The sequence below is a fragment of the Bombina bombina genome, unplaced genomic scaffold, assembly GCF_027579735.1.
Source record: "Bombina bombina isolate aBomBom1 unplaced genomic scaffold, aBomBom1.pri scaffold_890, whole genome shotgun sequence".
Taxonomy (NCBI): domain Eukaryota; kingdom Metazoa; phylum Chordata; class Amphibia; order Anura; family Bombinatoridae; genus Bombina; species Bombina bombina.
In genome coordinates this window covers 111851-134857 of record NW_026511541.1, presented here as the reverse complement: position 1 = coordinate 134857, position 23007 = coordinate 111851, and the positions used below count along the sequence as shown (strand labels likewise).

The following is a 23007-nucleotide window of genomic DNA, read 5'->3' as shown; positions in this document are numbered from 1 at the left end:
AGCGATATCGGTCTGTAGGACTCTGGTAATGAGTGATCTTTGCCAGGCTTGGGGATCAATGTAATGTGGGCCGCTGTGAACTCTCTGGAGGGAAGCGCGTCTGTTAGTATCAGGGTGTTAAACACCCTGATGAGTGTGGAGGCTAACTGTGGCTGCAGGGCTTTGTAGAATTCAGATGGTAGTCCATCTGGACCCGGTGTCTTACCCAGGGGTAGATCTCTAATAGTGTTACTTAATTCATCTTGTGTAATTGGGGCGTTCAATGTGTCCCTCTGATCTGAGTTGATTTGAGGCAGTTCCACTGAGTTCCAGAATTGGGCCAGGGTTTCTTTTGGTGCTGATGTCTGTCTAGTGTACAGGTGTGTATAATATTTTTCAAAGCATCTCACTATGTCTTCAGGTCTGGTATGCGTCTTGTCTTTCCATCTCAAAGCAGCCACTCCAGTCTTTATAGTGTGTGGTTTGGTCATGGTCGCTAACAGTTTGCCTGCCCGGCTTCCGAATCTATAGAGTCTGCCTGCAGTCTTTAACAGTCCTGCGGCCACTTGTTGTTTCGTAAAGGTTTCTAAGTCTGTCTTAGCGGTTATGTATTTATCATATGTCGTTCTTGACCCAGACTGAAGGTATGAGTGGTAGGCCTGCCCTAGCTGCTGTTGTAAGATCCTATATCTATATTGAGTTTTGTGTTTTACTTTTGCGACATAGGAGATCACATTGCCTGCCAGTACTGTTTTAGCTGTTTCCCAGAAAAGTGTAGGGTTATCTGCGTGTATTGCATTGTCCGTTGCGTAGTCTGTCCAAGAATGCTGCAGGAATTTAACAAAAGTTTCCGACTTAACTAAGTAGGTGGGAAACCTGCACTTTTCTTATATAAATTATTATATTAAAAAAAAAAAAAATACTGTTCTGACTGGAATTTCGTCATACTGGGAAAATACTGTCTGGAGTGTTTTGTTATAGATCATGGACTGACTGTTATGTGGCAAAATTGGCAGCTGCTGTAAAAAAAAATCATAATTCTATAAAGTTTTAGGCTGCATCTATAGGTTCATACATGTGAACTGGGAGCGCTTGGGGGGCGCTTTAGATTTTGGTGCCTTCAGGCACCTGGGCTGTAAATCTGGCTCTGTTCATAGATAGTTATTTAACAAAATAACTGAAGAATTAAATTAACTTGTGTGCTTGTTTCCCTCCTAGACCAAATACAAAAATGATCCAGTTCCAAAAGGGGGACAGCGTTGGTATGCGTCTTGCTGGTGGTAATGATGTTGGTATCTATGTTGCTGGTGTTCAGGAAGGCAGTGCGGCTGAGCAGGAAGGTCTACAGGAGGGAGATCAATTGCTTAAGGTACTGTAAATAAGGATATGATAAATGTATACATTTTTGTTGTAATGCAGTTATTATGGGAAAATATGAACAATGAAAACACTTTCACCAAATACACCCAACATCTTTAACCTTCATAACCATTGCTACACCTTCCATTTTTAAAGCAGCTGTAATCTCTAGATTCCTTTTTTATGGATGTATCTCATTCAGTTTATTCAGGTACACAAGATGTAATCTAGACATGATCCTGTTAACAGGTTAAATGCTAAATATTTATAGTAAATGGTGAAGTTTGAGAGTAAGATTTACCTTTTTTAGGACACTATAGCCCCAAAGCTGCTGTATACCAAAACCATAACTCACCTCGATTTTTTTTTTAATTTTTTTTTTTTATCACTAATTAAAGGCAGAATACATGTTTGTGACATTGGGAAAGAACACACCACCATTGTTTAAAAATGTATTCTCTGAAGAACAAAATTCAGTTGCATTGCTGTGTTCCTGAAAGAAAATGTTTGGGGCAATTTCTAACTTCAAAAGTCCAGTTCCTTAATCTGTAACTCTAGATTCAGCCACATCAAAAATAGATAGGATACATAACTGCACACAAGAAGCAAATGTACTATCTGTTGCAATAAATGGTGCAGTTAAATATAGTCTGCAATTTCACATAAGTACAGATATAGCCACAAAAACAAGAGACGGATAGCCAGTAATAACCTGCAATCTTACATAGGAGAGTAGCTGTAATCTGTAGTTCAATATTCAGGTAACATAGCCTTTAGATTAATAAACACAAACTGGCTCTCACTGACCCTTCTGTTCCTTGTGTACGCAGCCAGTTATGTGTGCTTGTGTTTCTTTATATAGCTTTTTTTTATACACATTCAGGATTAGTAATATTTTATAATCCTATACAGCACAGTAATAGGCCATAATTTTGCATTAAGAGAGGACCTGTAGACTGTACTCCATATAAGTAGGAGTTATTGTATTTACCCATATGAGACAAACTGCCATGGGCTGCTGATTAAAACCAGAGCGTATAAAACCTGTGGATGATGCTTTTAGTAAGTTATTCATCTATGAAATGTGGTAAATTTCCAGTATCTTTGATTATTTTTTTTATATCTACTGACAACTTTTTTAACAAATGTATGACTGGGGTTTGTAAAATAAGGGACATGAAACCCATTTTTTTTTCATGATTCAGATGGAGCAAGGCATTTTTGTAATTTTATTTCTATTATCCGACTTCCTTTGTTTTCTTGGTATCCTTTGTTTAAAAAGCATATCTGAATAGCTTCAGAAGCAGCACTCTACTACTAGGAACTAACTGGTTATTTGTTACCTCTCATTAGCTCACCAGATGTGTTCAGCTAGCTCCCTGTAGTGCAATGCTACTCCTGAGTCTGCCTAGGTTTACAAGGTAGCATGAACATGAAGAAAATTTGGTAAGAGAAGTAAATTAGAAAGTAGGTTAAAATTGAATGCTGTATCTGAATCCTTAAACATTGTACATAGAGCTGCTAAGCTCCGCTCTGTCACCCATTACTATCAACTAGTAATGTTTATACTGGTAAACAAGTGATCATTTTTATTTTATTTACTAGGGAATTGACTCAAAATTCCTATATATTCCAATCATGGTTTAATAAAGCCATCTTCAAAAAGTACAATTTTGTAGTTTAAAAAAGTGTTTTAAACAAATTATAAAAAATTTCCACTTGTGAAATTGTATGTTCAGTCAAAGCCATCTTCCTATAGGCGAAATACATAATCGCCTTAGTAATGCAACAAAATATATTTTAATAAGAAACTGTCATGCCAAGCATTACAGGGACATTAAACACTAAATAACAGTAGTAAAGTTATTCCCCACCTCCCTCTTCTAACCATGTGGAAATCTGTCTTTCACTACATTCTAGTGCTGACCTATTTGCACATGTGCAGTAACTCTCAGCTACCTGCAGTGTAACCTAGGTTCCAAAACGGTAGCACCCATAATTAGAGGGAAGTGCATGAAATGTATTCAGTGTTTAGTGTCCCTGTACAATGTTATACTGCTATCACTTCTAATTTCAATTAATCATATTCCTAGATTTTGCTTTTTCTTTTGCTATTTTAGGTAAACTCACAGGATTTCAGGTGCATTGTAAGAGAAGATGCAGTTCTTTATTTGTTGGAAATTCCAAAAGGAGAAGAAGTAACAATTCTCACCCAAAGCAGATTTGATGGTAATTAAAAACTAGACTAGATAAGGCAGCACCTTTATAGCAGATCAAAAAATCTTTATTCCATCACACCTGGGTTAGAAAGAGTGACGTTTTGGGCAAACAACCCTTAATCATACATAGCTAAAGACAAATGGTGTTTCCTTATATAGGCCCACCTACACGCAGGTGTTCAATCAACACTATTACAACACCACCTAGTGGTTATCTTATATTGCAAAAATGCAATTCACAAAATATACAATCAAATCATACACAGTGCAGGTAAGATATATTAAAAACAAATATACAAATATAGTATGTGTGTATATATATATATATATATATATATATATATATATATATATATATATATATATATATATATATACACACACACACACAGATATGAGCTACCAATTTCTTGTGGAATTTTATATTTGTTTTTAATATCTTACCTGCACTGTGTATAATTTGATTGTATATTTTGTGAATTGCATATTTGCAATATAATTCCAACAGCAGGTTACTGTTCAGCACTCTGTTTTTGAGGTTATTTATCCGTGCAAGCTGCAAGGGTCCATACCAAAAAACCCAAAAATAAGTAGAAAGTTCAAGCTGCAGCAGCACTGAATAAAAATCTTTTTATTCATATTTGCAATATAAGATAACCACTAAGTGGTGTTGTAATAGGGTGTTGATTGAACACCTGCGTGTAGGTGGGCCTATATAAGGACACACCATTTGTCTTTAGCTATGTATGATTAAGGGTTGTTTGCCCAAAACGTCACTCTTTCTAACCCAGGTGTGATGGAATAAAGATTTTTTTAATCTGCTATAAGGTGCTACCGTCTGTGGATTTTTGATTGATAAGGGGTTACAGCACACCTGTGTTGGTGTGCACCTGACAGTAGTGCTGTACAATATCATAGACCAGGGTGATACTGGAGAGAGCAGAAGGGAGCAGATTGCCTTTTTAAAAGTATGTTTTATTCTAATACTACACTTAGATGGTGTTCTTTGCTCTCTGTATGTTCTGTGTTCATTATAGATAAAACAAACAGCACTTTTTTTCCTGCCATGTGGTGTTCCAGACACAGTACCTACTCTACAACAAAGAATACAAAAACAGAAAAACGAGAAAACAAAACAATTTTTTTAAAACTTTATACTCCGTGTCTGAATAATAAAGTAAATGTTTTTTGTTTCATGTCCATTTAAAGGGACATAAGAGACACATTTTATACAGCCTTTTTATCAGCTTCACATTTGACTTGGACAATTTTGCATGGTCTGAACCATTTTCCTTGCTAAAAGGCACACAAATCTCTCTATTCTACCTAGTCACAAAGGCCTTTTTAGATTAACTCTGGACAGTGAAATCATTCTTGGATTACTTGATTTCAGCATATACAACTCCTTTTCTTTCGTATAATGATGATAGTCAATAGGGCTACATAACATGTAGGATATACTTCCAGCAACTAGGAGGAGGCCAAGAACCCACACAAGAGCTTAAATCCTTCCCACCTCCAATCTCCTCAATTTTGTTCTTGGCCTCTCGGGAGTAGGTTGAGAATGTAGGTGTTACAGCTACTTGCTTATGAATTATTATATGGTAGCTCAGACCAATGAGAGAGACCCATTATCCCTAGGACTTAGAATTCAGAAAGAAGAGATACAGGGGCATAGGATCACCCTGTTATGTGCACAGTATCTCCCTATGGGATTTGAGTCATAACTACCCTCAGACATGTCCCTTAGCCTCCCGTTGTGGGATTAAAGGGCCAGTATACACCAATTTTCATATAACAAACAGGATATATTACTATTATTTATATATATATATATATATATATATATATAATTTCTTTCATGTAATTAGCAAGAGTCCATTAGCTAGTGACGTATGGGATATACATTCCTACCAGGAGGGGCAAAGTTTCCCAAACCTCAAAATGCCTATAAATACACCCCTCACCACACCCACAATTCAGTTTTACAAACTTTGCCTCCCGTGGAGGTGGTGAAGTAAGTTTGTGCTAGATTCTACGTTGATATGCGCTTCACAGCAGGCTGGAGCCCGGTTTTCCTCTCAGTGTGCAGTGAATGTCAGAGGGATGTGAAGAGAGTATTGCCTATTTGAATTCAATGGTCTCCTTCTACGGGATCTATTTCATAGGTTCTCTGTTATCGGTCGTAGAGATTTATCTTACCTCCCTTTTCAGATCGACGATATACTCTTATGTACCATTACCTCTACTGATTCTCCTTTCAGTACTGGTTTGGCTATCTACTATATGTAGATGAGTGTCCTGGGGTAAGTAAGTCTTATTTTTTGTGACACTCTAAGCTATGGTTGGGCACTTTATTTATAAAGTTGTAAATATATGTCTTTAAACTTATATTTGCCATGATTCAGGATGATCAATATTCCTTATTTCAGACAGTCAGTTTCATTATTTGGGATAATGCATATGAATAAATCATTTTTTCTTACCTTAAAAATTGACTTTTTTCCCTGTGGGCTGTTAGGCTCGCGGGGGCTGAAAATGCTTCAATTTATTGCGTCATTCTTGGCGCAGACTTTTTTGGCGCAAAAAATTCTGTTTGTCATTTCCGGCGTCAAACTTGACGCCGGAAGCTGTTCGTGTTTGCGTCATTTTTTTGACGTTTTGCGCCAAAAATGTCGGCGTCACCGGATGTGGCGTCATTCTTGGCGCCAAAATTTTTTATGCGCCAATAATGTGGGCGTCTTTTTTTGGAGCTAAAAAATATGGGCGTCATTCTTGTCTCCACCTTTTTTTTTTTTCACATTATTTCAGTCTCATTTTTCATTGCTTCTGGTTGCTAGAGGCTTGTTCATTGGCATTTTTTTCCCATTCCTGAAACTGTCATTTAAGGAATTTGATAATTTTGCTTTATATGTTGTTTTCTCTTTTACATATTGCAAGATGTCTCACATTGACCTTGGATCTGAATCTACTTCTGGAAAGACGCTGCCTGATGCTGGTTCTACCAAAGTTAAGTGCATTTGCTGTAAACTTGTGGTAATTGTTCCTCCGGCTGTAGTTTGTGATGAATGTCATGATAAGCTTGCTAATGCAGATAGTATTTCCATTAGTAATATACCATTACCTGTTGCTGTTCCTTTAACATCTAATACTCAGGATGTTCCTGTTAATATAAAAGAATTTGTTTCTAAATCTATTAGGAAGGCTATGTCTGTTATTCCTCCTTCCAGTAAACGTAAAAGGTCTTTTAAAACTTCTCATTTTTCAGATGAATTTTTAAATGACCGTCATCATTCTGATTTGTCTGTTTCTGATGAGGATATTTCTGGTTCAGAGGATTCTGTCTCAGATATTGACACTGATAAATCTTCATATTTATTTAAAATGGAATTTATTCGCTCTTTACTTAAAGAAGTTTTAATCGCATTAGAGATGGAGGATTCTAGTCCTCTTGATACTAAATCTACTAAGCGTTTAAATTCGGTTTTTAAACCTCCTATAGTTATTCCAGAAGTTTTTCCTGTTCCTGATGCTATTTCTGAAGTAATTTCTAGGGAATGGAATAATCTGGGTACTTCATTTACTCCTTCTCAAAGGTTTAAGAAATTGTATCCTGTGCCATCTGACAGATTAGAGTTTTGGGACAAAATCCCTAAAGTTGATGGGGCTATCTCTACTCTTGCTAAACGTACTACTATTCCTACAGCAGATAGTACTTCCTTTAAGGATCCTTTAGATAGGAAGATTGAATCCTTTCTAAGGAAAGCTTATTTATGTTCAGGTAATCTTCTTAGGCCTGCTATTTCTTTGGCTGATGTTGCTGCTGCTTCCACTTTTTGGTTGGAGGCTTTAGCACAACAAGTATCAGACCATAATGCTCATAGCATTGTTAAACTTCTTCAACATGCTAATAACTTTGTGATGCCATCTTTGATATCATTAGAGTTGATGTCAGGTATATGTCTTTAGCTATTTTAGCTAGAAGAGCTTTATGGCTTAAAACTTGGAATGCAGATATGTCTTCTAAGTCAACTTTGCTTTCCCTTTCTTTCCAAGGTAATAAATTGTTTGGTTCCCAGTTGGATTCTATTATTTCAACTGTTACCGGGGGGAAAGGAACTTTTTTGCCTCAGGACAAAAAATCTAAAGGTAAATTTAGGGCTGCTAATCGTTTTCTTTCCTTTCGTCAGAATAAGGAACAGAAGCCTGACCCTTCCCCTAAAGGAACGGTTTCTGTTTGGAAACCTTCTCCAATCTGGAATAAATCCAAGCCTTTTAGAAAGTCAAAACCAGCTCCCAAGTCCACATGAAGGTGCGGCCCTCATTCCAGCACAGCTGGTAGGGGGCAGGTTACGATTTTTCAAAGACATTTGGATCAATTCGATTCACAGTCTTTGGATTCAGAGCATTGTTTCTCAAGGGTACAGAATAGGTTTCAAGGTAAGACCGCCTGCGAAGAGATTTTTTCTCTCTCACATTCCAATAAATCCAGTGAAGGCTCAGGCATTTCTGAAATGTGTTTTAAGATCTCGAGTTGGCTGGAGTAATTGTGCCAGTTCCAGTTCTGGAACAGGGTCTGGGGTTTTACTCAAATCTATTTATTGTACCAAAGAAGGAGAATTCCTTCAGACCAGTTCTGTATTTAAAGATATTGAATCGTTATGTAAGGATACCAACATTCAAAATGGTAACTATAAGGACTATTCTGCCTTTTGTTCAGCAAGGGCATTATATGTCCACAATAGATTTACAGGATGCATATCTTCATATTCCGATTCATCCAGATCACTTTCAGTTTCTGAGATTCTCTTTTCTAGACAAGCATTACCAATTTGTGGCCCTTCCGTTTGGCCTAGCAACAGCTCCAAGGATCTTTTCAAAGGTTCTCGGTGCCCATCTCTCTGTAATCAGAGAACAGGGTATTGCGGTATTTCCTTATTTGGACGATATCTTTGTACTTGCTCAGTCTTCACATTCTGTGGAATCTCATACGAATCAACTTGTGTCGTTTCTTCAAAGACATGGTTGGAGGATCAATTTACCAAAGAGTTCATTGATTCCTCAGACAAAGGTAACCTTTTTGGGTTTTCAAATAGATTCAGTGTCCATGACCTTGTCTCTAACAGAAAAGAGACGTCTGAAATTGGTTTCAGCCTGTCGAAACCTTCAGTCTCAATCATTCCCTTCGGTAGCTTGGAAATTCTAGGTCTCATGACTGCTGCATCGGACGCGATCCCCTTTGCTCGTTTTCACATGCGACCTCTTCAGCTTTGTATGCTGAACCAATGGTGCAGGGATTATACAAAGATATCACAATTAATATCCTTAAATCCCAATGTACGACACTCTCTCTGACGTGGTGGTTAGATCACCATCGTTTAGTTCAAGGGGCTTCTTTTGTTCGTCCAACCTGGACTGTGATCTCAACAGATGCGAGTCTTTCAGGTTGGGGAGCTGTTTGGGGATCTCTGACAGCGCAGGGGGTTTGGGAATCTCAGGAGGCGAGATTACCAATCAACATTTTAGAACTCCGTGCGATTTTCAGAGCTCTTCAGTTCTGGCCTCTTCTGAAGAGAGAATCGTTTATTTGTTTTCAGACAGACAATGTCACAACCGTGGCATATGTCAATCATCAGGGTGGGACTCACAGTCCTCAGGCTATGAAAGAAGTATCTCGGATACTTGTATGGGCGGAATCCAGCTCCTGTCTAGTTTCTGCGGTTCACATCCCAGGTGTAGACAATTGGGAAGCGGATTATCTCAGTCGTCAGACGTTACATCCAGGCGAATGGTCCCTTCACCCAGAGGTATTTCTTCAGATTGTTCAAATCTGGGGACTTCCAGAAATAGATCTGATGGCCTCTCATCTAAACAAGAAACTTCCCAGGTATCTGTCCAGATCCAGGGATCCTCAGGCGGAGGCAGTGGACGCGTTGTCGCTTCCTTGGAATTATCATCCTGCCTATATCTTCCGCCTCTAGTTCTTCTTCCAAAAGTGATTTCCAAAATTCTTATGGAACGTTAGTTTGTACTGCTGGTGGCTCCAGCATGGCCTCACAGGTTTTGGTATGCGGATCTCATTCGGATGGCCAGTTGCAAACCTTGGACTCTTCCGTTAAGACCAGACCTTCTATCTCAAGGCCCTTTTTTCCATCAGGCTCTCAAATCATTAAATTTGAAGGTATGGAAATTGAACGCTTGATTCTTAGTCATAGAGGTTTCTCTGACTCAGTAATTAATACTATGTTACAGGCTCGTAAATCTGTGTCTTGGAGGATTTATTATCGAGTCTGGAAGACTTACATTTCTTGGTGTTCTTCTCATAAATTCTCTTGGCATTCTTTTAGAATTCCTAGAATTTTACAGTTTCTTCAAGATGGTTTGGATAAAGGTTTGTCTGCAAGTTCCTTGAAAGGACAAATCTCTGCTCTTTCTGTTCTTTTTCACAGAAAGATTGCTAATCTTCCTGATATTCATTGTTTTGTACAGGCTTTGGTTTGTATTAAACCTATCATTAAATCAATCTCTCCTCCTTGGAGTCTTAATTTGGTTCTGAGGGCTTTACAAGCCCCTCCGTTTGAACCTAAGCATTCTCTGGACATTAAATTACTTTCTTGGAAAGTTCTGTTCCTTTTGGCCATCTCTTCTGCTAGAAGAGTTTCTGAGTTATCTGCTCTTTCTTGTGAATCTCCTTTTCTGATTTTTCATCAGGATAAGGCAGTATTGCGGACTTCATTTAAATTTTTACCTAAGGTTGTGAATTCTAACAACATTAGTAGAGAAATTGTTGTTCCTTCATTGTGTCCTAATCCTAAGAATTCAAAGGAGAGATCTTTACATTCTTTGGATGTAGTGTAGTAAGGGCTTTGAAATATTATGTTGAAGCTACTAAAGATTTTAGAAAGACTTCTAGTCTATTTTATCTTTTCTGGGTCCAGAAAAGGTCAGAAGGCCTCCGCCATTTCTTTGGCATCATGGTTAAAGTCTTTGATTCATCTTGCTTATGTGGAGTCGGGTAAATCCCCGCCTCAAAGAATTACGGCTCATTCTACTAGGTCAGTTTCTACCTCCTGGGCGTTTAGGAATGAAGCTTCTGTTGATCAGATTTGCAAAGCAGCAACTTGGTCTTCTTTGCATACTTTTACTAAATTCTACCATTTTGATGTGTTTTCTTCTTCTGAAGCAGTTTTTGGTAGAAAAGTACTTCAGGCAGCTGTTTCAGTTTGATTCTTCTGCTTATAATTTCAGTTTTTTTCATTATTAAGATTAAAACTTTTGTTTTGGGTTGTGGATTATTATTTGTCAGCGGAATTGGCTGTCTTTATTTTATCCCTCCCTCTCTAGTGACTCTTGCGTGGAAGTTCCACATCTTGGGTATTTATTATCCCATACGTCACTAGCTCATGGACTCTTGCTAATTACATGAAAGAAAACATAATTTATGTAAGAACTTACCTGATAAATTCATTTCTTTCATATTAGCAAGAGTCCATGAGGCCCACCCTTTTTTGTGGTGGTTATGATTTTTTTGTATAAAGCACAATTATTCCAATTCCTTATTTTTGATGCTTTCGCTCTTTTCTTATCACCCCACTTCTTGGCTATTCGTTAAACTGAATTGTGGGTGTGGTGAGGGGTGTATTTATAGGCATTTTGAGGTTTGGGAAACTTTGCCCCTCCTGGTAGGAATGTATATCCCATACGTCACTAGCTCATGGACTCTTGCTAATATGAAAGAAATTAATTTATCAGGTAAGATCTTACATAAATTATGTTATATATATATATATATATATATATATATATATATATATATATATATATATATATATATATATATATATATATATATATACACGATAGGAGACGCTCGAAACTTAAGCTAGTATAAATGATATATGAATAATAAGTGTAGATATAATAAGAGCACAAATGCAATACAATCGAATCAGGCCACAGCAGCCTAATGTGAAGGCAAATGTACAGGCTGGGAACTAAAAATAGCACAAAAGTCAATAAGCTATATACTTATAGCTCCAAGTCCAGTATCATAAAAGGTCTTGTCTCAGGAAACCAGGAATGTGACAAAACAATAGAACGTAAAAGAGGCGCCACATGTGCATATCAATAGCGCAGGGTATATAATATACAAAGGGAAAACACACAGGGCACTCACATTTGAAAAAGGCATTCAGTTATACCTATAGGAGCAGGCTGTATTTTATACAGCAGTCCAGCTAGCTGAGCACCGTCCAAACGAATCCCCAAGATGCAGGAACACAGGGAGACATGACACCGTAAAGGTAGTGGAAGCTCAGAGATATATACACTAGGCACTGAGAGTTAAACAAGTATATATGCATTTATTAAAAACACAGTTTTAAAAACAGCTCATGCTTGATCCAGTGTAATCTCTAGCATTGAATTGGAGAAACCATGTAACGTGTTTCTCAGTGAAAACAGTTTCATCAGGCATGGTTAGGAGTCTGAAAATCAGAGCAATGTTATTTAAAAATAAGCAAAACTATACATTTAAAAAAAAAAAAAATACTGTATGGGCCATATAATAGGATCATCTACAAAACATTTATGCAAAGAAAGATCAAGTGTATAATGTCTCTTTAAGATATTTCCTCTGAGATCCTCTGCTGTACCAGTGCAAACACAGAATGGGCTCTATCTTGCAATCAGCTTGTCTTCAGCTGCTAAGCTTCAGTGGAGTGGGTGAAGGTGTGTTAAGTCCTCAACAATCACATAGCCTAGAGGCTATTAGAAGGTACATTCTTCATGTATAGCATAGCCTGGGGACATTACAAGTACAACATAGCAGTGTTTTCTCTCCTAGGAGATTGATATACACCATGTACCACAATTATTTGGTGTGCAAGTCACTTATTAGTCAACCATTTATAAATATCTGTATTGGGTAGTTTGTGCAAATTGCACTTGTGAGTATCTGGGCATGAGTTTATTTTTAGTTCAATCTAGGGGTATGTTTTTACTTTGCTGTTATCAAAGCCTAACTCGTATATATTCATTTTTCTTGTTAACGACATGATGAGTCCACTGATTTCATCCTTGTGGGATTACGCCTCCTGGTCAGCAGGAGGAGGCAAAGAGCACCACAGCAGAGCTGTATATATAGCTCCTCCCTTCCCTCCCACTCCAGTCATTCTCTTTGCCTACGTTAGTGATAGGAAGAGGTAAAGTGAGGTGTTAGATTAGATTCTTCAATCAAGAGTTTATTATTTTGAAAGTAGTACCAGAGTGTGCTGCTTTGTTCTAGGGTGTAGCCGTAGTCCATATCAGTCTCTACAGTAGAGCTTTTGGTGGCTTTAGAGCAGTGGGAACTTGTGGGACATAATTCTCACTGCACCTCCCATATATTGTTGCTGCCCTATCCTGGAAAAAATCTGAGAGATATATCTCAGTGTTTTTCTTGTAATCCTCAGGTCCATGTGAGGAGTAGTACTTCACACACCTGGGAACTGCCTTTGCTGTCGGCAGATTGTGAGGTAAGTGCCATTTTTTATTTCTGGGCTTGGAAGAAAAAGAAAGAAGAACTCAGTTGGCCTCTCACGTTGTAAATGGGCAGCTCTTTATGTAAGATATGGGCTCTTTATTCAGGTATGAATTCTCCTTTAAGTTTGGGAGACTATACTAGACAGCACATGTACTTCAATTGTCAGACACTCTCGGCGGTTATATAATACAGACATGCCGACCGGGAGTTTGCAATATTGACATTGCTCCTGTTGAGCATACTTGGGCTCTTTATTATTAACAGGCTAACGATAGGACAGCATGATACCAGAAGGCCTCGTAAGGTTAACATGCTACTTGTAATGAGGCCTCATCTCCCAGCGGTTACATAAACAATCAAGCCGACCGGGAGATTTATTTTCTGACAGCGCTCCCTGTAATCACATCGCTCTCTTCGAGCATAATTGGGCACTTGGTATTCTCATCCGGTCTAGCGGTTGCAACTATGCTGACCAGGAGACATTTATTATTATTATTATTATTATTATTATTATTATTATTATTATAATAATATTTAATTATTTAGTCAGTTTTCCAGGCATACATGGTTTTCATAGCGCGCCCTTTTTTCCCCTTCTCTTCCGGAGAGTTGTGAATTTTCACTGCGCAAGAGAGAGGTTGTGCAGTGATGACTAAAGCAGTTTTCCCTTTATTAGGAAATCAGCAGTGTTATTTTTCTCTGTAGAATGTGGGAATAATATTTTGTTAGACACAGTATACAAACACTCCTGTCCTGCCTGGGAATTAGGTCATGTTGCTAGGAAACATGACATTCTTAGTGTGAATTTAAATATGGAGTACTGATGGACCACCTCAGCAAAGTTTATCTGAGATGTCCGTAGTTGCTCTGATACTTGTGTGCTGATCTGTCTCTCTTTTGCACACGAAAATAAAAACTTTGTTTAAATTTTAAAGACAGTAACGTTTTTATTTGTTAATTTTGTTCAAAATATTTCAGATGTTTATTTGTTAATTCATCCATTATGACTTTGAATGGAACGAAAGCGCACAAAAAATAACGTTCTTTTTGAGTTTTAAAGAGACAGTACCGTTTTTTGTGGGGTTCCTTTTATTTGATGCATTTCAGCTGTTAACTGTATAATTCAGCTTTGTACTTAAAATGGAACAAGTGCACACAAAAAATAAAGATTCCTTGCAATTTTCATATGGAATTGTGGGCACAAGACATGGTTGCTTTAATGAGCATAGCAATGTCTATTTCCAGCAAGGTTAACATGCTAATTGGATATTTTCTGACACAGAAATAAGAGAATTTAAAGTGACAGTAATGTTTTTTGTGTGAATTTTAATTAAAACATTACACTCCTTTTTTTTTTTTTTTTTTTTTTTTTTTTTCTGAACCTTCTCCTCTTATGGCATTTGCTGTTTGGGAGTATGTTGACAATGATCAGTTTATACCACAAACCTATAGTGTTCACAAAATGTTTGGGCACGCATGCAGTGCCCTGCGCTTCCTCTCATACTCCGTCCGGAGTCTTTGGTTGCATATCATGCATTCTATGTTTTTCCCACGTGCAAACTAACCTTACTAGAGGAATTATTTTCACCTTAGCACTATCCAGGTGTAATCTATCCTAATGCGTCCTGTGAGTTATAGGGAATGGAAAAGTCTGCATTCCCTATATTTAAAGAGCTGTTTCCCAGACATTACCTAGGGTGAAAGGAGTAGTTTCCAACTTAGCTAAGAGAACTACTATTTTTCTTTAGAGAGTAGTTAGATTCTCAAGGGTTATCTGGACAAAATTTGGGAAAGGGATGTACACCAGGGCTTACAATGGCATCCAACTGTGTAGTTTACTACCATCCTTAGTGCGGCGGTATTTAGGTTTAATGCATTGTCTGATACTAAAAATTTGATTCATTACAAGAAGGCCTTGTCGGAGCCTGGCTTGATGGAGATGATCTCTTTTGAATTTTTTTTTAATAATAATTAAAAAAAAAAAAAAAAGATCCAATTAGCCTGCTGTTGAATCAAGGACAGCATGAAGAACATGTCCCCAATCTGGGATTGGATTTTGTAGGGGGCAGACTTCAGTTTTCATTCAGGCTTGGATTCGAGATGTTCAGAATCCCTGGACAATGGAAAATTAGTGTTTCAGGGATTCACAGTGGACTGGTTTCTGCTTTCAAGATTCTCTGCAGACCATTTAAAAAGAGAGGCGTTCTTACATTGTGTAAGAGACCTCTCTTCCATGGGAGTATTTGGCCTGTTCCGATACAGGGGCAGGATTTTTATTCAATTCTGTTTGTAGTTCCCAAAAAGGAGGGAACCTTCAGACCTATCTTAGACTTCGAGACTCTAAACAAGTTTCTCAGAGTTCCATCTTTTGGGATGGAAACTATTCGTACCATCCTTCCATTGATCCATGACGGTCAATTTATGACGACAGCGGATCTAAAGGATGCATATCTTCATGTTCTTATCCACAGAGATCATCACAAGTTCCTGTGGTTTGCCTTTCTGGACAAACACTTTCAGTTTGTGGCTCTTCCTTTTGGTCTGGTCACGGCTCTCAGAATTTCCACAAAGGTTCTGGGGTCTCTGCTGGCGGTTCTAAGACCGCAGGGCATTGCGGTGGCGCTTTATCTGGACGACATTCTAATCCAGGCATCATCTTGTCGGCAAACAAGGTCCCATACCGACATTGTGCTATCCTTCCTGAGAACTCACGGGTGGAACATAGATTTGGGAATGAGTTCTTTATTTCTGAAGATAAGAGTGCCCTTCTTGGGAACTCTAATCGACTCTATATCCATGAGATTTTTTCTGACAGAGGTCAGAAAGTCAAAGATTCTGAATACTTGTCGAGCACTTCAGTCCACTCCTCAGCCGTCATTGCATGGAGGTAATCGAATTGATGGTGGTGGCAATGATCATCATACCGTTGGCTCGGTTTCAAATCAGGCCTCTGCAGCTGAATATGCTCAGGCAGTGGAATGGAGATTATACAGATTTGTCTCCTCAAATAACCCTAGAACAAGAGACGAGGGACTCTCTTCAATGGTGGTTGTCTCTGGATCATCTATCCCAGGGGACATGCTTTTGCAGACCTTCATGGGTAATTGTGACAACGGACGCCAGACTTTTAGGATGGGGAGCAGTCTGGGGCTCTTTAAAGGCTCTGGGTGTATGGACTCAGGCAGAGTCTCTCCTTCCCATCAACATTCTAGAGCTGAGGGCGTTCTTTAAAGCGCTTCGGGCTTGGCCTCAGTTGGCTTCGGCCCAATGTATCAGTTTACAGTCGGACAGCATAACGATGGTGGCTTGCATTAATCATCAGGGGGGAACAAGGGGTTCCTTAGCGATGACTGAGGTAGCCATGATAATTCAGAGAGCGGCAGCCCATTCTTGCCATCTGTCGGCGATCCACATCCTAGGGGTAGACAACTGGGAGGCGGATTTTCTGAGCAAGCAAACTTTTCATCCAGGAGAGTGGGAACTCCATCTGGAAGTATTCTCCAACCTGATTTTCAAATGCGGTTGGCCGGAGTTGGATCTCATGGCATCTCGTCAGAATGCCAGGCTTCTGAGATACGGGTCCAGGTCCAGGGCCCCCAGTTTGAGCTGATAGATGCTTTGGCAGTTCCTTGGTCCTTCAGCCTAGAATATCTATTTCACCCGTTTGCGCTTTTTTCCCGGGTGATTGCTCGGATAAAATAGGAGAAGGCATCAATGATCCTCATCGCTTCTGCGTGGCCTCGCAGGATTTGGTAGGCCGATCTGCTGGACATTTCATTCCTGCCACCTTGGAAGATTCCATTGAGGAAGGACCTTCTTATTCAAGGATCCTTCCTTCACCCGAATCTAGTTTCTCTGCAACTGACTGCTTGGAGATTGAACGCTTAATTTTATCCAAGCTGGGTTCTCTCCGATTTGGTGATAGATTCCTTAATTCAGGCGTGTAAGCCTGTAACTTGGAAGACTTACCATATGATGTGGCGCATATGTCTTTATTGGTGTGAATCCAAGGACTACTCATGGAGTAGAGTTAGGATTCTCAGGATTTTGTCTTTTTTTTTCCAAGAAGGATTGGAAGAGGGTTTATCAGCGAGTTCCCTTAAGGGTCAGATCTCTGCCTTATCTATTTTGTTGCACAAGCGTCTGGCTGATGTACCAGATATTCAATCTTTTTGTCAGGCTTTGATTAGAATCGGGTTTGTGTTTAAACCAATTGTTCCTCCATGGTGTTTGAATTTAGTTTTCAAAGTTCTTCAAGGAGTTCTATTTGAACCTATGCATTCCATAGATATTCAGTTGTTATCTTGGAAAGTTTTATTTCTTGTTGCCTTTTCTGCTGCTCGATGAGTGTCTGAGCTATCGGCATTACAATATTATTCACCTTTCCTTATTTTTCACTCGGATAAGGTGGTTTTATGTTCTAATCTGGTTTCTTCATAAGGTTTTTTTCAGACAAGAACATTAATCAGGGATTGTTGTTCCTTCCTTGTGTCTTAATTCTTCTTATCAAGAAGGAACGTCTTCTGTTCAATTGAAGGAAAGTTTTCTGCAAATTTGGACGTTGTCCATGCTTTAAAATTTTAATTGCACGCGACTAAGGACTTTCGTCAATTGTCTTTCCTATTTGTCATTTTTTCTGGAAATCATGAGGCTTGGGAAGCTACAGCTACCTCTCTCTTTCTTTTTGTCTGAAGAGTATCATCCATTTTGCATATGAGACTGCTGGACAGCAGCCTCCTGAAGGAGTTCAGGTTCATTCCATCAGGGCTGTAGATTCTTCATGGGCATTCAGAAATTATGCTTCTGTTGAACAGATTTGCAAGAGCAACTTGTTCCTCTCTTCACACTTTTTCTATATTTTTACAAATTTGATACCTAGATAGCTTCGGCTGAGGCTGTTTTTGGGAGAAAGGTTCTTCAAGCAGTGGTGCCTTCCGTTTAGGTTCCCTGTTTTGTCCCTCCCTTTTCATCCGTGTATTCTAGCTTTGGTATTGTAGCCCACAAGTAAGGATGAATACCGTGGACTCATCGTGTTTTTAAAAAGAAAATTTATGCTTTCCTGATAAATTTGTTTCTTTTTAGACCCGATGAGTCCACGGCCCGCCCTGTTCTATGAGACAGGTTACTAATTTTGTAAACTTCAGACACCTCTGCACCTTGTATTTTCCTTTCTCTTCCTCACTTCGGTCGAATGACTGGAGTGGGAGGGAAGGGAGGAGCTATATATACAGTTCTGCTGTGGTGCCCTTTGCCTCCTCCTGCTGACCAGGAGGCGTAATCCCACAAGTAAGGATGAAATCCGTGGACTTATCGTGTCTAAAAAGAAAAAAATTTATCAGGTAAGCATACATTTTCTTTTCTCCCTATGTTTTCAAAAGCTGTCTCTTTGTGTGTTTTTTTTTTTTTTTTTTGTTTTTTTTCCCTGAGCACTTCTCACTGCGGTTTCTCTGCTGTTGTCCACTTTGTGCAGCAGATATATGGCTCCTTGAGCAAGCCTCTAAAAAAATATGAAGCAGGAACTTTACAGAGCTCCCCTGGTACAGTTGCAGATTTGTCTGACATGCAGACAATTGTCATTCTCTGCCAGCAACCGCAAGTACATGGCAGCATATCTCTGGCTGCGGTGATTCCCTATCCGCTAACCAATTACTTGTCACACTACTCTCAATGATACCGTAGTAAGCACATAATGGCTGTGTTTTTCTGTTGTATATGTACATTGGTACTTTATTAAATTTAAGTCCCTAAAGAGACCGTTTAGTAATTCTTCAAATAATGTCTCTGTAAAACATAAATTATGCTTACCTGATCATTTCATTTCCATCTTTGCGAGCTGAGTCCACTGCTTCATTCTTTACTTGTGGGAATTAAGAACCTGGCCACCAGGAGGAGGCAAAGGCACCCCAGCCAAAGGCTTAAATACCTCCCCCACTCCCCTCATCCCCATTCATTCTGCCAAGGGAACAAGGAACAGTAGGAGAAATATCAGGGTATAAATGGTGCCAGAAGAATAAAATTAAATTTAGGTCCGCCCACCGGAGAAACGGGCGAGAGCAGTGCACTCTCCTCCCACAGATGGAAATGAAATTATCAGGTAAGCATAATTTATGTTTTCCATCTTAATGGGAGGAGAGTTCACTGCCCCCTGCGCTTCCCCGAATACACAACAATTTAAGACAAAGACTGTCTGAATTCCTTTGTGGCCTGAAGATAAAACTTCAAGGCCCGAACCACATCCAAATTAAGAAGCAACCTTTCTTTTGACGGAAAAGGGTTAGGACACAAGGAAGGAACTACAATTTTCTGATTGATGTTACGATTCGACACAACCTTGGGAAGAAAACCCAATCCAGTGTAAAGAACAGCCTTATCAGCGTGAAAAACCAGGTAGGGAGGCTCGCATTGCAAGGCCGCTAACTCAGACTCTGCGAGCTGATGCAATAACAAGTAGGAGTAGGACTTTCCAAGAAAGTAGTTTAATGTCAAGCGCATGCATATGCTCAAATGGAGCCCTCTGTAAAATCTTAACCAAGTTTAAGCTCCAAGGAGGAGCAGATTTTCTAAGAACAGGTCTGATCCAAGACCGAGCCTGAACAAAGGGCTGAATATCAGGAAGCTCCGCTAGCTTCTTGTGTAACAGTACAGATAATGCCAAAATCTGTCCCTTTAAGGAAATGACAGCAAGACCCTTATCTAGACCGTGCTGGAGAAAGGCCAGAATCCTGGATACCCTAACCTTGTGCCAGGGAAATCCCCATTCCTCACCCCAGGACAAGTAGGTCCTCCACACCTTTTGATAGATGCGCCGAGTGAACGGCTTCCTGGCCTGAATGAGAGTATCAATCACTCTCTCAGAAAATCTTCTCTTAGCTAAGACTAAGTGTTCAATCTTCACGCAGTCAGCCTCAGAGAATCGAGATTTTGGTGTAGAAATGGTCCCTGAACCAGATCTCTGCGACAGGGTAACCTCCATGGAGGAGACGATGACATCCCCACCAGATCCGCAAACCGCGTCCTCAGCGTCCACGACAGAAAAATCAGAATAGCCGAAGCCTGCTCATGCTTGATGCGGGCCACTACACGAGGTAGAAGTGGCAACGGTGGAAAAATGTAAAGTAGGTTGAACACCCAGGGCACCGCTAAGGCATCTATCAGTTCTGCCTGGGGATCCCTGGACCGCGACCCGTATCTGGGTAGCTTGAAGTTTATTCTGGACGCCATGAGATCTATCTCCGGTTTCCCCCATCTGTTGCAGATCTCCACGAACACTTCGGGATGGAGAGACCATTCCCCTGGATGAAACTATTGTCTGCTGAGAAAATCTGCTTCCCAGTTGTCCACACCCGGAATGTAGATTGCTGAGAGCAAACAATTGTGGATCTCTGCCCATTCCCGATTTTGAGATGTATCTCGTTCCCCCCCCCACGATGGTTTATGTAATTCACCAAGGTAATGTTGTCCGACTGGAACCTGATGAATTGGGATGACCCCAATGGGGGCCAAGCCCTCAGAGCGTTGAATATCGCCCGGAGTTCCAGAATATTTATTGGTAGACTTGACTCCTCTTGAGTCCACCTGCCCTGTGCCTTTCTGGCACCCCAAACAGCTCCCCATCTTGATAGACTTGCGTCCGTGGTCACAATCTCCCAGGATGGTCTCAGGAAGGATGTCCCCTGGGACAGTTGTCCCGGACGGATCCACCAAAAGAGGGATTCCCTCGTTCGGATGTCCAGAGATATTTGTTGGGATAGATCTGAGTGATTGCCATTCCATTGTCTCAACATGCACAACTGAATTGGCCTGAGATGGAACCTGGCGTATGGAATGACATCTATGCTGTATACCAAGAGCCCAATCACCTCCATACACCTGGCCACAGATGTCCTTGAGGAGGTCTGAAGGGCAAGACAGCTGGACGCAATCTTGCAACGTCTCTGAACTGTCTAGAATATCTTCATGGATAATGAATCTAGTATCGTACCCAGGAATTCCACCCTGTTGCTGGGAGCCAGGGAACTCTTTCCTTCGTTTATCTCCACGAGACTGCAGGACGGAGCCTGGACCAGGATATTGTCCAGATAAGGAGCCACTGCAATACCTTTTGGCTCTTGCCGTGCTCCCAGAACTCTTGGGGCAGTCGCCAGACCGAGCAGTAGGGCCAAAAACTGGAAGTGTTGGTCCAGAAATGCGAATCTTAGGAACCTGAAGTGATCCCTGTGGATTGGTACGTGAAGGTAAGCATCCTTCAAATCTATTGTCGTCATGAATTGTCCCTCTTTAACTAGGGGCAGAATTGACCTGATCGTCTCCATTTTGAACGATGGGACTGACAGAACTTAAGACACTTTTTAGGTCCAGAATTGGACGAAACATGCCCTCCTTCTTTGGTTCCCACGAAAAGGTTTGAATAATGCCCCAGACCTCTTTCTGCTAGAGGGACTGGGACAATTACTCAGAGAGGAGAGATCCCTAACGCATCCTAAGAAGGTGTCTCTCTTCACTGGACTTGATGATAGGTTTGACAGGAGGAATCTGCCTCTGGGCGGATGAGTCTTGAATCCTATCCTGTAACCCTGGGCTATGACCTCCAGAACCCAAGGGTCCTGCACGTCTCTTATCCAGGCCTCCTCAAAAATAGTCTGCCCCCTATGCGATCCATAGACTGATCGGGGGCTGCCCCTTCATGCTGATTTTGTCTCAGCTGGCTTCTTGCTCTGCTTGGTCTTGTTCCAGAAATCCCTTGGACTGCTCTGTTTTCGCTGCAGGCTGCTGGCGTTGAGACTTGTCTGAAAAAAAGGGACAAAAAGTAGACCCCTTGGGCTTATTATTCTTATCCTGCAGCAGGAAAGCACCCTTGCCATCCGTGACCATGGATATGATAGTCCAGGCCTGGACCAAAAAGAACCTTCCCTTTAAACTGGAGGGAAAGTAATCTAGACTTGGCTAGAACAGAAAAACCTGATGTCTTTGGCATTCAGGCGAATAATCTGCCTATTTGCATCACAGGTGAACGAATGAGCTACCCTTAAGGCCTTAATTAGTTTCTGTGTCTCCTCAAGGGGAGTCTCCACTTCAACCATAGCAGCCACACCAATAGGTAGCAGCTCCAGCCACCACAGCAACTGCCGGTTGAAAAACGAACCCCATGAGTTGGAACATCTTTCTCAACATGGATTCCAATTTTTTTATTCATGGGCTCCTTCAACGAAGAGCTATCTACGAGCGGGATTGTCATTCACTTATCGAGTGTGGATATAGCACCATCCACCTTAGGAATAGCCCCCCATAGCTCAAGCTGCGAATCTGGAATGGGGAATAGCTTTTTAAAAGAAGTAGAGGGGGAACAGGACAAACCAAGTTTCTCCCATTCATTCTTAATAATATTAGCAATTTTAATAGGGACCGGGAAAGTCTGAGGCACCACCCTGTCCTCGTAAACCCTATCTAGCTTAGGGATCGAAGGTTCCTCCGGCAGTTTCGGTTCAGGAACCTCCAACGTAGCAAGCACCTCTTTCAGCAGAAAGCGCAAATGCTCCATCTCAAATTTAAAATCTAGCTCCTTTGCAGACGGAGGTCTATAAGTCCCGATTCCGACCCAGAAAAAAAACGTTCTCTGAAGAGTCGGAATCGTCTTCATTAGCGGATAATCTGTCAGACATCCAGCGAAGTAGATGACCCCTGGGATGGATAGCTATGTTTCACCTTTCGCTTGCGCTTAGCAGGGCATGGTAAGACATTGAAGGCCGCAGAAACCGCAGTTTTGTAACTGATCAAAATCTGGTGGCCAAAGGGCCCTTCCCGCGGAAGGAATAGTAGTACCCTGGGGAACTGCATGTGCAATTCGAGATGAGTGTAGGGAATGCACCTCGTGGGACGGAGAACCCTCAGAGGTGGACGGCTCAGTGGTACTAAATATTTTATTCTTTT

At 40.4% G+C, this 23007-nt stretch overlaps 1 protein-coding gene across 1 annotated transcript in view; it reads left to right on the top strand.

Annotated features, from left to right (window-relative positions):
* The window catches only part of LOC128643791 (tight junction protein ZO-2), a gene marked incomplete at its 5' end in the record, with an annotated part of 102545 nt that overhangs the window by 5831 nt on the left and 73707 nt on the right, over positions 1 to 23007 (top strand). The window contains 2 exons of the mRNA XM_053696604.1: positions 1198 to 1348; positions 3459 to 3567. Of these exons, the coding sequence (XP_053552579.1) occupies positions 1198 to 1348; positions 3459 to 3567 (260 nt within the window). The remainder of the gene's footprint in view (positions 1 to 1197; positions 1349 to 3458; positions 3568 to 23007) is intronic.